Below are 14986 nucleotides of genomic sequence, written 5' to 3'. Positions count from 1 at the left end.
CCTTATTTTGACTTCAAATCTTAACTCTATCAGTAATGATTATGATCTCATGCAACACAGAAGAACTAGAAAACTACTCTGTCTGCAAAGACAAATTTGAAGACTGACATGAACTTTGAATTGATGGAGATATTAACATTTACAAAAGACGCTTTTTTTGATCTGTGAATTTCAGCAAAATTATATACAAAAAACTAATAGTGAAAAGTGAATTTCTTGTCTGCTAGAAAGAGTAAATTCATTTGTGGGCTTTGCAGCCAAAAGACCTTTCCATGAACTGATAGCTTTCCAACTCCCCATCTTTTCCCCATTGCCACAAATATTATTGCTAATCAGGGAACTATTTTTGAGTGTGCTCTGTTGCCCTAGCTAAATATTTCCAGGTGCAACTGATTTACCGGCTGTGTGATCTTGGGCACACCACTTAACCTCTGTGCCTCAGTTTCTCATCTGGAAAAAAAATTTATATATATAAACAACAGTATTTACCTCACTGAGCTTTCCAGAAAGCTTTCGTTTATAAAGAGCTTAAAACAGCACCTGGTGAATACTAAGCGCTATTAGAGGGCTTCTATCATAACTATTATACCGTTTTTATCATTATAACTGCTGATGAAGAACAAGCAGAACTCTGTCCTGCTTTGTCACGGTCACTAATGAAGATGCTATGGACAGATCGTTTCGGAGCATCTCCGCGGCGGCCGCGGATTTCAAGAGGCGCGGATCCACGCAGAAGATCAAGGCTTGCAATCCCCGGCCTGGCGCCGAGTAGGGGCGCGGTGCTCGATTTCCTTCCCTGCCTCCGCCGGCCCTAGTGCGCATGCTCAGTCCTGCTCGGCCCGCTGCTGTGATTGATTTTTTCCTGGGCGGCCGCGGCGACCCGGGACCGGCTCCGGGATGGGGAGTGAAGCCCCCGGAGCCGCCGCGGCGGCTGCTGCGGCGCCGTGAGGAGCAGCCACGGGGAGGCAGCTGCCGCTCGTCGGTGAGTAGTCGAACCGCCACCATGACGTTTCGTAAGAAGGGCTCCAAGAACCCCCCACTCCTGAGCCTGGAATTCATCCTGCAGAATCATGCGGACTTTGTCGCCTGTGTGGGGATGTTCTTCGTGCTGGGGCTCATGTTCGAGGGGACAGCAGAAGTGTCGATCGTTTTTATTACTCTCCAGCACGGGGTTACCTTCCCTGCAGCCGAAGCAGAAGCAGAACGAGCCTCAGCACCCAAGTTCCTTTATCACTATGGTGCCAAAGACTTGGCCACCGTGTTCTTCTACACGCTGGTGGCGATCATCATTCACGCCACCATTCAGGAGTATGTGTTGGATAGAATTAACAGGCGAATGCAGTTCCCCAAACAGAGGCAAGGCAAATTTTATGAATCTGGTCAGTTTAGCGTATTCTTCCTTGTCTCCTGTATCTGGGGCACATTCATTCTAGTCTCTGAAAATTGCCTGTCAGACCTGACTGCCTTATGGAAGGCTCATACCCATAACATGATGACATTTCAGATGAAGTTTTTCTACATCTCCCAGTTGGCTTACTGGTTTCATGCCTTTCCCGAACTATTATTCCAGAGAAGCAGACCTCAAGAACTCTCCCAGCAAGCTGTCTATGTTGGTCTTCACCTCTTTCACATTGCGGGAGCTTATCTCTTGTACTTGAATCACCTGGGACTTCTTCTTTTGATGATGCATTATTTTGTGGAATTCCTTTCCCACTCTTGCGACCTGTTTTATTTTAGCGACGAAAAGTTCCAGAAGGAGTTTTCTCTATGGGCCATCGTGTTTATTTTGGGTCGACTTGTGACTTTAATTGTTTCTTTGATAACTGCTGGTTTTCAGCTGGCCGGAGGGCAGAATGGGAGTTCGGATGACTCTGCTGAAGATGTGAATGTGTTGGCAGCTAAAATTGCTGTTCTATCATCCAGTTGCTCTATCCAAGCGTACGTAACATGGAATTTATTTAATGTCCAGCTTCAGAGGTGGATGGAAGAAGATGCTCCTCTTCAGGCCCCAAGTGTGAAGAAGAAACGTATTAAGGGCAGATTTTGTAGAAAAGGAATGGAAAACGGTGTGGCAACTTCTAATTGACTACTAGATTCTCCCCAGATGAGGAAAGAAAAGTCTTCATAATGAATTTGCAAGTTAATTGACTAAAGTCTCCAAAGAAGTCTGCTCTTTACTATAACATACCTTTCTTTGCTAAAAGAAGGAAATGGCAACCGGTATTCTTGCCAGGATAGTCCCATGGACAGAGGGGCCTGGTGGGCTGCAGTCAATAGGGTCACAAAAGAGTCGGACACCACTGAGCAACTGAGCTCGCGCGTACACACACGCACACACACACACACACGCGTGCGCGCACACATGCACACACACGTACACACGCGCACGCACACGCACATACACACCCTATCTTCGCTAGAGAATTTTCTGTTCTTGAAAATATATTGTCTTTGATTTTTGTTACTGTACTCTGTAAGGTATTTTTGAAGGCATTTGAGGAGAGAGTATTATGAGTGCAAAAAAATTTAGACTAAGCTATTCATCATCAAAATAGTTTAAATATTTCTACGCTCTTATTTTATTATTATTTTTTACCTTTGAACATTTTCCTAATGATTTGTAGAGATAACTCCAAAATCTCATGTGTCAGTGACACAGTTCTTACTCCTGCCAATCTTTTGTAATGTTAACAAGATGGTCTTTTATAGCAATGGCATATTTTTAATGTTCTCTTCCAGGATAAAATAGAAATATTATAAATCTGGAATTCGACTTCATTAATTTTTCTGTATTCCCTAAGTCTTAGAATTTTTTTTTTTAATTTACAGCTTGAGAAAAGATTTGTAAAATTACCAAAGTAATGATGTATTTTATAGGTAATGGTTGTTACATCCCACTAAAAACCCCAAGATACTAATGGTTAACATGTAGAGATTTATTGCTATATATTGAATCAAAATATCTTGAATTAATATAAAATTAGCACTAGGAAGTAAAATCATGCTTGTTCATTTTAAACACTTATAAACTGGAAATCAGAAAATTAAAGATGGTTTAAAGAAAATCAGCCTTAAATAGCTTTTTTTGATATGTGTATTAAAAATTACTCTTAATGAGGTTTATAATAAGTTTGATATCCACAGCATCTTAAAAGATATTGTTTAACCTATAAATCATTTTGAAAAGTAATGCTTATTTAATTTATATCTCTGAAAAGAATGTCATCTGATTACATGTTATAAACACTGAATATACTAACCTTAAATGTGAATATCATATTCTTATGGAAGTTTTTTCAAAATAATATAAATATAGCTTTGCCGCCATCCTTAATTGGGAAATATTTATCTGTATGAGACATGTTTTGGAGAGATATATGTCTATATGTATTTATATATATATGTATATGTGTGTATATATATATATATATATACACACAGCATATATATATGTCCTATCTTTAGAGAAGCCAGTAGAAACAATGGACTGCAGTGTGTATTTACTATATGTATTTTTTTCTCTCAACCTTTAGTTTGATTTTATTTCTATAATGTGAGTGCTTATATATTTTTTAGTAGACAGTGCTTTAAAAATATGCTATGATAAGGTTATATACTTCCTGTTACTCTCTGTTTTCCCCAACTATGTCTCCCATCTCTCTACTTTTGATAACTTTCCCTTGGCTTATTGTAAGTAATCCAACCTTCCTAATCACAGGGGTCCCTGCAAATTAAACTTAGTACATGAGGACTGTGGACCAAAGGGAGGGGCCGCTTTTAGCAGAATATTCTTCCATGTTCTTTCTGCTCTGAGAGGTACAAAGCAAGATTGTTTCTGTTTTGTCTGTAGAATCCACCATCCTACTGCTTTTCTTTGTTTTTCTCAGTTGCTTGTAGTTTTGGTAGCACATGCTCTAGTTCCGAAGTACAAGAAACTCCACTTTAACCAACCACCATGCAGTTAGTTATGAAACAAAGGTTTCCAACTTCTCGTAAGAAAGACTGTTCTTTCTCACTTCCCTCATTTTTAAAGAATTCTCCTCTGTTACTTGTAACCTCATTCCTGGAAACAAATTTTTTATCCATTATATATGTAATTTATTTTCCAGTAAGTGCAGGCATAACTCAGTCTAGGAAATGACAGCAAGAAATGTGTTTCCTTATGTGATTGGCAATGCCAAGAGTTAAACTGGGATTGATATTAAATATGATTAGGGCCCAGATCAATTTACCTGGGATTTTATGGGGCTCTGTCCTCCTCAGATTATCCGCTTGGCAGCACAGGACTACATATGTTCTAGGCTTCATATCTGCATACCACATACATGATAGAGAGGAAGAGAGGAAATCTGATTTCTGGAATTCAGGTGTCACTGAGAGTTACCTTGACTGAACTTGTTTGATATAGTGTTGTACTGGACTGATTGGCGAAGTCAGGTTATATGCTTCACCTGTGAAAAAAAGGCAAAGCTTTCTTGTAAAATGTGGATCACAAGAAGTAGCAAGGTTGAGGAAAAAAGGAAAGGATGCTGGGTACATCTCAACTATTCGTAAGAATTCAATACAGAAAAGAATTGTGAAAGTCACCCTATAAATTAAATTCAGCACAATACAAATTGCTAAGTTCCTTTTAAAAATTCTTAAAAACATGCCATTCTTAAAAAGCATGTCATAATAAATCTCAGTGTGACAATTTGATTTCTATCAAAATGGATCACATGGAAGCAGAAATTTCCATTTTCATTATTCAAGGTATGATTAAATCAAGCACTAGTTACCCCTATGAAAATTTACATAATTAGCATTTAATCACCAAGTGTTGAGAAAGTCATAAAGATGTCTGATCACTGACTTTGAAGATATCACTCTGATTAATAAATCAGTTTTAGGGCTTGCCAAGCTTTATTCTTTAGGTATATCTATAGGTATTGATTTTCTAGGATGGATTTAGAGTGAATTTTCCTTAAAAAGTTATTCTGCTAGCATTTATTTATAAGTGTATCTCATTTTTTAAATAAATAGTAGAAGTATGTTACTCAAGCTACCTGTCTCAAAGAAATAAGCATGTTATATATATGACCAGGATAATTCTACATTTCATTTATGTAAGAAAGCAACAACCTGTAGATATTTCTTCATTTATATCTAGTCAGTATTTAATTATTAGTAGAGGAAATATGTACTGCCAATAGTGTGTTAACTTGGAATAGATTCTCAAGAATATTAATTGCAACATTAATATTTTAAAGCTTTTTGAAGACATAAAATATTCTGATATCTTTTTAATCCAGAAAAACCTGGGTAAAGTTTTAAGTTCTCACTCAACTAAATGGAATAATTTATATAGTATAATAAAAGACATTACTGATTATTTACATAGGAAATGATGTCTTGGAGCAGTTCCTGAGATGAAATTCTTGTGGGGGAAGTATCCTTGAGAATGTGGCATGTGGAGTGGGCTAGACCTTTGGTATTTGAATTATGGCAGAGAATACATTCCAGTTGCAAGTCATAGACAATTCACTTGCCTGGCTGAAGGGGGTATATAGAGTGGGTGAGCAAACGGAAGTGATTGAGGCTTAATGACAGATCAGACTACCAGAGAATTCACAAATATGTCTTGAATTTCTCTGGAAATAAAGGGTTTTTTAACTGCTGTGTTTGAATCAAATCTATATCCTGTGAGACACTTTTGTACAAAATAAGATGGTGAATAATAATACATACTAAATAAGACAGTAGTATCTGCCAAGTCCCCTCAATTATGTAGGAAAATTATCATAAATCCATCATACAAAACCCCCTACATTTCTAAATATTAGAAGTGTTCTCATGATTGTACAGTCATGTGACTATCTAAATTTTGGCCTCTAGACCCTTATAAGCAAATCCTTTGTAGGTCCTGCACCACCTCTGGTACTTCTAAGTATTTCCACAAGTGTGGGATGAGTCAAACATTAAGAAAGCTGTCTTCTGAGACATTTCACATTCTTTGTCCCTTTGTGTTTGGGGCTACTACATTGTGTCAACTGACCTTTTTTCATTTTACAATTTCAAAAATACACTGATATATAAACTGACTATTTCAGAGGATACTTACAAAGCTTAGCAAATGACAGTGGGATGTGATATATGGTTCAAGGTTTGCTTAATTTTGACATGCACAAAACTTAACAGTAATGATATGGACATCGACTATCATAAAAGTTATTGGAGTTGCTGTTAAGGAATGTGGCTCTTCGATAATTCAGGCAAAATACCTATTTTAAATAAAGGGAAAGTGAATTCCCTAAACTAAAAGTAAAAAAAACCACTCAGTTTCAATATCAACAGCACTATTCTTCAAATCAAGTAATGTCAGTTCATAGAATCTCATGGCCTGATGAAAATTTGAGAAAAGAGAACATTTCCTCGTGCCCTAAGGCATGGAATTTTACCTAAGCCATCACACACTATAAAGTATTTACATCCAAGATAGATTTAATATTTCTTCCTCTTGCTGCTTAATTAATTTTGAAAAGCTGGCCCTCAAATACAGAATTGCCAAAATGTGTATTTTGTAAATTTAATACATTAAAAAAAACGTTTCCAGTTGTATGGTTATAAATTCAGCAATGAAAGGTAGTAATATGATTATAAATGATGTTTAACAAAAGTCAGTGTTAACCCTTTTCTCTGGCCCTTAGATCTGTGTGAACTTTGTTAAGACCCTTAAACATTCTAAGTCTTGGATTGTGTGTCACCAAAATGGCAAAGATATTTATATATTTTAAAAAGCTACTATAAAGATTAAAAATACATTCACATACAAAGTTATAAGTAGTTTGTATGTGTGTATGTGTATGTATGGTTTCCTTGGTGGCTCAGTATTAAAGAATCCACTTGCCAAAGCAAGAGACACAGCTTTCAATCTCTGGGTGGGAAAGATCCCCTGGAGAAGGAAACTACAACCCACTTTAGTATTCTTGCCTGGAAATCCCCTGGATAGAGGAGCCTGGTGGGCTGCAGTCCACGGGGTCACAAAGAGAGTCGGAAATGCCTTAGTGACTAAACAACATGTATATGTATAGAGCTATTGTTAAGAGATGTAGCTTAACAAGATAATATTTGTTCATGTATTGCCTCTGTATACTTTCACATTCTATGAATGTATACAGTCTCATTTGAAAGTGAAATTTGCTCAGTTGTGTCCGACTCTTTGCAACCCTATGGACTTAACCCGCCAGACTCCTCTGTCCATCCCCTTTTCCAGGGATCTTCCCACCCCAGGGATCAAACCTGGGTCTCCTGCATTGCAGGCAGATTCTTTACCGTCTGAGCCGCTAGGGAAGCCCCACAATCTCATTGAATACATACGTATATGTGTTTATGCATATGCATATATGTACATATGCATACACATAGATTGCTCCAATGAATTTGCATATTTATTTTTCAATAAACTATTTTTTAGAACAGTTTTGGGGTGTAAGCAAAACTAAGCAGAAAGCACAAAGTTCCCATATATCCCCAGATGTACACCCCACCCCCACCCTAATACACACACGTGTATCTTTCCCTATTATCAGCATCCTACATCACCATGGTATGTTTGTTAATAATCAGTGAATCTACAGTAATACATCACAATCACTGAAAGTATAGTTTACAATCAACTTCACTCTTGATGTATATTTTATCAGTTTTGACAACCATGTAATGACATGTGTCTACCCTAATCAAAGAAAATAATTTTATTTTCTAATAATCCTCTGTGTGCAACCAATCATACATCCCTCCTTTGTGCATTTTTATGTACTATACAGATGTATAGCATTGAGTTTTCCATCATGTCTGGGTAGCAAGAAATAAAATATTTAAGTATAGTCATAGTTCCACCTCTATATCCAAATGATATTTAATAAGTAATTCTTTTCCCATATGTATGAATTGTTGACTAATAACATACATTGCAAATATATATCACTAAAATACATAGAAATTGTCTTCTGAGTAAATGCACACTTATAATATTAAAGAGTTAACTAAATGCATAGTAACTATAGACTTTTTTTTTACATAAATAGAAAATACAAATGGTATTACATGAAATCTCTTGTTATATATTCTGAATATAGGTCCTTTACATGAAACATTTGAAATGATTTGTTCAGTTGCTAAATCCTATCTGACTCTTTGTGACCCAGTGAACTGCAGCACTCCAGGCTTCCCTGTCCTTCACCATCTCGCAGAGCTTGCTCAAATTCATGTCTACTGAGTCAGTGATGCCATCCAATCACCTCAACCTCTGTCACCCCCTTCCTCTCATACCCTCAGTCTTTCCCAGCATCAGGGTCTTTTCCAGTGAGTTGGCTCTTTGTGTCAGGTGGCCAAAGTACTGGAGCTTCAGCATCAGTCCTTCCAATAAATATTCAGGGTTGATTTCCTTTAGAATTAACTGGTTGATCTCCTTGCAGTCCAAGGGACTCTCAAGAGTCTTCTCCAACACCACTATTTGAAAGCATCAATTCTTCAGTGCTCAGCCTTCTTTTTGGTGCAATTCTCACATCTGTACATGACTCCTGGAAACAGCTTTGACTATACGGATCTTTGTTGGCAAAGTGATGTCTTTGCTTTTTAATATACTGTCGAGGTTTGACATAACTTTACTTTCAAAGAGCAAGTGCCTTTTAATTTCAAGGCTGCAGTCACCATCTGCAGTGATTCTGGAGCCCAAGAAAATAAAATCTGCCCTTATTTCCACTTTTTCCCCATCTATTTGCCATGAAGTGATGGGACCAGATGCCATGATCTTAGTTTTTTTGAATGTTGAGTTTTAAGCCAGCTTTTTCACTCTACTCTTTTATCTTCATCGAGAGGCTCTTTAGTTCTTCTTTGCTTTCTGTCATAAGGGTGGTGTCATCTGCATATCTGAGGTTACTGATATTTCTCCCAGCAATCTTGATTCCAGCTTGTGCTTCCTCCAGCCCAACTTTTTGCATGATGTACTCTACATAGAAGTTAAATAAGCATGGTGACTACATACAGCCTTGATGTACTCCTTTTCCAATTTGGAACCAGTCTGTTGTTCCATATCCAGTTCTAACTGTTGCTTCTTGACCTTCATACAGGTTTCTCAGGAGACAGGTAAGGTGTTCTTGTATTCTCATCTCTTTAAGAATTTTTCATAGTTTGCTGTGATCCACATTTGAAACCATTGGTCTACATAAATTATGATAAGAATGAAGATTAAGTTCTTACCATATTCAAACTTAAATTTCAGACTAAATAAGTGAGCTAAGCATTTATTTTGGGAAATCAAATAGCATCAACAAATATTTTAGTAGTTATCCATACTGGACAACAAGCTCCATGGTATCAGGTAACACACATTTTTCATCATTGCCTTATTAACTCACATAGTGTCTCATAGTTGTAGTTATTAAAAATTTGTAGAACTCAGGTGAGGAATCTTTTATTATTAAAAAAATAAGCAAACAAACTTAGTAGAGCTTTCCTTTGCTATCTCTTCTAATATTGACTTCCTTTCCTTTCTGTACCCTTTTCCAGTTTGAAGTATTAATTATTGATGTATTGGTGTGTTTATTGCCTGTCTGCTCTACCAGTTTGAGGCTTTAGCTATGCTTCTTTATTTCACTAAGGTGACCTTAGTGATCTAGCATAGCATACTCTTTAGTATAGAGGAAACATGCAATAAAAATGTGTTGACTGACAATTGCCTCAATGATTTGGGAATGGACATACATTATTTATTGACCCACACTTACCTTAAAAAAAAACACAAGATATGTGAATTTTAATAATTTTTCCTTAAACCTCTTAAATGAAAACCTTGTCTCCAAAATCTAGACTTCTGTTTAATGTCATGTATCTTCCTAATGGTGTTTGTGATTTGCAAAACTTTTTGAAAGTTGAGTCCTTTTTCTAACTTAAGAATTAAATTAATGTTCTCTAAATATGAGGCTACCATTAGAATCCTCAATATATGAATCAGACTGTCATTTTGAATGTGTCCATGAAGACATGACATTTCCTCCACATATTCAGCAGCACTTCTGTAATAGTGAAGAATAAGAACAAACAAATCTTTCAAAAAGATTTTTGAAAACAGGCAAAGACTAAGGGAGGGGAAATCTTTTATAGTGGGAAGTGAGAGCAAGAATTTATATTGGTCAATGTTATCTGACATGCTTTTTAGACATCCTCACATACTCTCGGACCTCAGAGGAATGGTCAAAGGTGAAGATATCAATTTGGGAGTCATCAGCATAAAGATAATGTTTAAATAAAGATGCTTACCAAGGTCATCCAAGGAGAGGGTATAAATAGGGAAGGGAAGAAGTTCCAGTTCTTAGCCTTGGAGCATTCTAACAGGTGGTAATCAAGCTGTGGGACAAGAGGCAACAAGGAAACTGTTGGCTGGTGTAGAAGGAGAAAGACCAAAAAGTGGATGTTACCTTGCATCACAGAACCGAAACCTGGAATGCCAACTGGTGAGGTGGTCAGACAGCAGAGATAAACAGTGACAGAACCCAAAAGCAAAGTGTGTGCAGAGGACGAAGGTACAGTTCCATCCATCACTTTCAAAGTTCAAGATCCTTCAGATTAGCAATAAATAAAGCCTGTATCTGCACAATGTAGGCTACAGGAGACATGGGTGAGATCAGTTTCAGTGGAGCTCTGGGAATGAAAGCCCTTGGAGAATAGACTGAGGAGAGAATGGAAGGTGAGCAGGGGTGACACAGTATCACAAATACTTTCTCAACAAACGTATGTATGAAGTGGAGCAGAGAAATGGAAACGCATCCTGGTATGCAATAAACAAAGAGAAATATGATGTTAGAAAGAGTTGATGTTATTGTTTCTTTTAGGCTAGGAGAGATTAGAGAAGAGGTATGTATTTATAGACTAAAAAAGAGTTGAAATGACAAGGAACAAGGATGCCAACTGGAAGGGGAAGGCCAGATGTCATGAATCCACTGAAGAAATGTATTTACAATATGGATTCCTGATTTGAAAAGGAAACTTTAATCTGCAGTTCATATACTTTTAGGCAATATTTGGAACATCTGCATACAATAGACATTTTTGTATGCAGATTTTTAAATAAGAAATTAAATATATTTTAAATATAAAAAATCAATAATAGATATAAATTTTATCCATATGTATATATGTCTCTGCCTTTATTGTGTATTATGTATTACTACATTATAGTAGATTTAGATTTCTCATTATTACCATTAAAATCTGAATGGAAATTTAGTATAAAATATGTGAAAGGACGGCATTAGTTGATCCCTGACCTGGTTTTTTTCCCCCAATATGTGGTATTCTGACTTAAGCAATTTTTTTCTCTCTCAGAAAAGAAGAAAAAATATATGCAAATGAGAAAGACATGAACTAAGCATTTGCAGTTGGCCTCCCTCTTTGGCTAACAATTGACAAATAATCCATAACCTTTTTGTAGAGATGACGTTGATGTCTATCTCGGTCAGTCAATGAAAGAATTTGTCCAACCAAACAGAGGGTGACTGTCCCCAAAGAATAGCAGATTATCATCAAAAAGCTTGTGAAAAAAATTATATGCACATGTTTATTCAACTAGCTAAACTCATCATTTCTATTACCATGTATTCCACAGTTCTTCCAATCCTAGCAATACTGTAAATGTTCAAGAGTTCTCATATATTCTTTCTAACATGCAATACACAATTATTACTCCTTATAGTAAATATGTGCCACATTTTCAGATTTTAAAGTTTTGTTTTTGTAAAAACAATCTAGGATTGTACAGGTTCAGCCATCTCTTCATTGGGCAGTTAGGCCATTTATTCAGTGAAATTCTAGCAGTCAGCCATCTGAAAGGTTTAAATTTACCAGAAAGTAGCTTAACCCCAGCAACCATAAACTCAGAACCTGATATAATGCCTTCAACTATGGAACTGCTGTTGAAATTTTTGTATATTTTGCCAAATATATATTATACCACATTTCAAATTGGAATTGAAATCTGTAGAGGCTTGCTGAAAATGGGTGAAATTTAATCTAATTTGTGAAATCTAATCTCTTTAAATATAATCTATTTATACTACTAATTAAAACATATATTAAAATACAAAATATATATTTATAGAATAACTCTATATCTTTAAAATACATATAGAAAAAATTTAAATATCATCTTTTACCTCTATATAGCAAAGTCAAAACTAGCCAAATTTACTTTTAGGGAAAAAATAAAATCCATAATCATGAAAACACTAACAAACCAAATTAGCAAATACTGCATGCGTTTAAATTTTCAGCAAATGATGAAAAGATATTTGAAAGTATTATATCTCTAGCCATAAGGCATGGATTATATTTCGATTCTTTTTTCTCTTGGTCCTAATTTTTTTTTTCTCGCCATCCCTACTTTCTACAAATTAAAAAAAAAAATGTAGTGGATTTCAATGTCAGCAGATACTCATTAAATTCTGAGAAAACAGAAGATCTGAGACTTTCTTTTGAATTAAGTTCCATCTTTCTACTCAATTATCATGACTAGGACTAAAGAGAGATAATGACAGTGTTTTTTTTTAAAGGAAGAAAAGAGAGCATGCTTTATTGAAAATCCATATAAGGAAGAAAAAAGCCTCCTGATGTTTTTAATCAACTTAATTATCCATGCAAATAATGCTAATTCATAAAGAAACATCCAAAAATCTCTGGAATTCATTAACATCACTTAAATGTCTCATTTCATTGCATTTTGAGGCTGGATTTTTAATATTACTGGATGTTAACAAAATTGAATTATTTTGAATGTGACTTCTCCCATTTAAAAATAGCTTATGCCACACTTCAAATATATCAGTTCAGTTCAGTTGTGTCTAACTCTATGCAACCCCATGGACTGAAGCATGCCAGGCTTCCCTGTCCATCATCAAAATTCCTGGAGCTTGCTCAAACTCATGTCAGTCGATTTAGTGATGCCATCCAACCATCTCATCCTCTGTTGTCCCCTTCTCCTCCCACCTTCAATCATTCCCAGCATCAGGGTCTTTTCCAGTGAGTCAGTTCTTCACATCAGGTGTCCAAAGGATTGGAGCTTCAGCATCAGTCCTTCCAATGAATATTCAGGGTTGATTTCCTTTAGGATTGACTGGTTTGATCTCCTTGCAGTCCAAGGGACTCTCAACAGTCTTCTCCAACACCACAGTTCAACAGCATCAATTGTTTAGCACTCAGCTTTATTTATGGTCCACCCCTCACATCAATACATAACTACTGGAAAAACCGTAACTTTGACTAGATGGACCTTTGTTGGCAAAGTAATGTCTCTGTTTTTTAATATGCTGTCTAGGTTGGTCATAGCTTTTCTTCCAAAGAGCAAGCGTCTTTTAATTTCATGCCTGCAGTCACTGTCTGCAGTGATTTTGGACACCCCCCCCCAATAAAATCTGTCACTGTTTCCATTATTTCCCCATCTATTTACTGTGAAATGGTGGAACTGAATGCCATGATCACTTTCATCAAGAGGCTTCTTAGTTCCTCTTTGCATTTGCCATAAGGGTGGTGTCATGTGCATATCTGAGGTTATTGATAATTTTCCCAACAATCTTGATTCAAGCTTTTGCCTCATCCAGCCCAGCTTTTTGCATTATGTGCTCTGGATATAAGTTAAATAAGCAAGGTGACAGTATACAGCTTTCACATACTCCTTTCCCAGTTTGGAACCAATTCTTTATTCCATGTCCGGTTCTAACTATTGCTTGTTGACCTGCATACAGATTTCTCAGGAGGCAGGTCAGGTGGTCTGGTATTTCCATCTCTTTAAGAATTTTCCACAATTTGTTGTGGTCAACATAGTCAAAGGCTTTGGCATAGTCATTGAAGCAGAAGTAGATGTTTTTCTGAAATTCTCTTGTTTTTTCTATGATCCAGCAAAAATGCAAGTCACTCAGTCATGTCCAACTCTTTACTACCCTGTGGACTATATGGTCCATGGAATTCTCCAGGCCTGAATGCTGGAGTGGGTAATGTTTCCCTTCTCCAGGGGATTTTCCCAACCTGGAGATCAAACCCAGGTCTCCCACATTGCAGGCGGATTCTTTACCAGCTGAGCCACCAGTGAAGCCCATGTGTTGGCAAATTGATCTCTGGTTCCTCTGCCTTTTCTAAATCAATCCAGCTTGAACATCTGGAAGTTCTCAATTCCTGTACTGTTGAATTCTAGCTTGGAGAATTTTGAGCATTTCTTTTGCTAGCATGTGAAATGAGTGCAATTGTCCGATAGTTTGAATATTCTTTGGCATTGCCTTTCTTTGCAAATGGAATGAAAGCTGACCTTTCCTGGTCCTGTGGCCACTGCTGAATTTTCCAAATTTGCTGGCATGTTGAGTGCAGCACTTTCACAGCATCATCTTTTAGGATTTGAAATAGCTTAGCTGGAATTCCATCACCTCCACTAGCTTTGTTCATAGTGGTGCTTTCTAAGGCCCACTGGACTTCACACTCTAGGATGTCTGGCTCTAGGTGAGTGATCACATCATTGCAGTTATCTGGATCATGAAGATCTTTTTCATATAGTTTTTCTGTGTATTCTTGCCTCCTCTTAATATCTTCTGCTTCTATTAGGTCTATACCATCTCTGTCCTTCATTGAGCCCATCTTTGCATGAAATGTTCCCTTGGTATCTCTACATTTCTTAAAGAGATCTCTAGTCTTTCCCATTCTATTGTTTTCCTCTATTTCTTTGCACTGATCACTGAGGCAGCCTTTCTTATCTTTCCTTGCTGTTCTTTGGAACCTTGCATTTAGATGGATATGTCTTTCCTTTTCTCCTTTGCTCTTCTCTTCTTTTTTTTTTTTTTTTCATTTATTTTTATTAGTTGGAGGGTAATTACTTCACAATATTGTAGTGGGTTTTGTCATACATTGACATGAATCAGCCATGGAGTTACATGTATTCCCCATCCCGATCCTCCCACCTCCCTCTCTA

The 14986-nt window shown here is 36.7% G+C and overlaps 1 protein-coding gene across 1 annotated transcript; it reads left to right on the top strand.

Moving 5' to 3' along the window:
- The first annotated feature begins 812 nt into the window (after window positions 1-812).
- Window positions 813-9888, top strand: TRAM1L1 (translocation associated membrane protein 1 like 1). Its single transcript, XM_070452379.1, has one exon. The coding sequence runs from the start codon at window positions 821-823 to the stop codon at window positions 2084-2086; it is 1266 nt and encodes a 421-aa protein (XP_070308480.1). The 5' UTR covers window positions 813-820; the 3' UTR covers window positions 2087-9888.
- Window positions 9889-14986: the final 5098 nt, after the last annotated feature.

The sequence above is a fragment of the Odocoileus virginianus genome, chromosome 21 (genome assembly GCF_023699985.2).
Source record: "Odocoileus virginianus isolate 20LAN1187 ecotype Illinois chromosome 21, Ovbor_1.2, whole genome shotgun sequence".
Lineage (NCBI taxonomy): Eukaryota > Metazoa > Chordata > Mammalia > Artiodactyla > Cervidae > Odocoileus > Odocoileus virginianus.
This window is presented reverse-complemented; position numbering and strand designations above follow the sequence as displayed.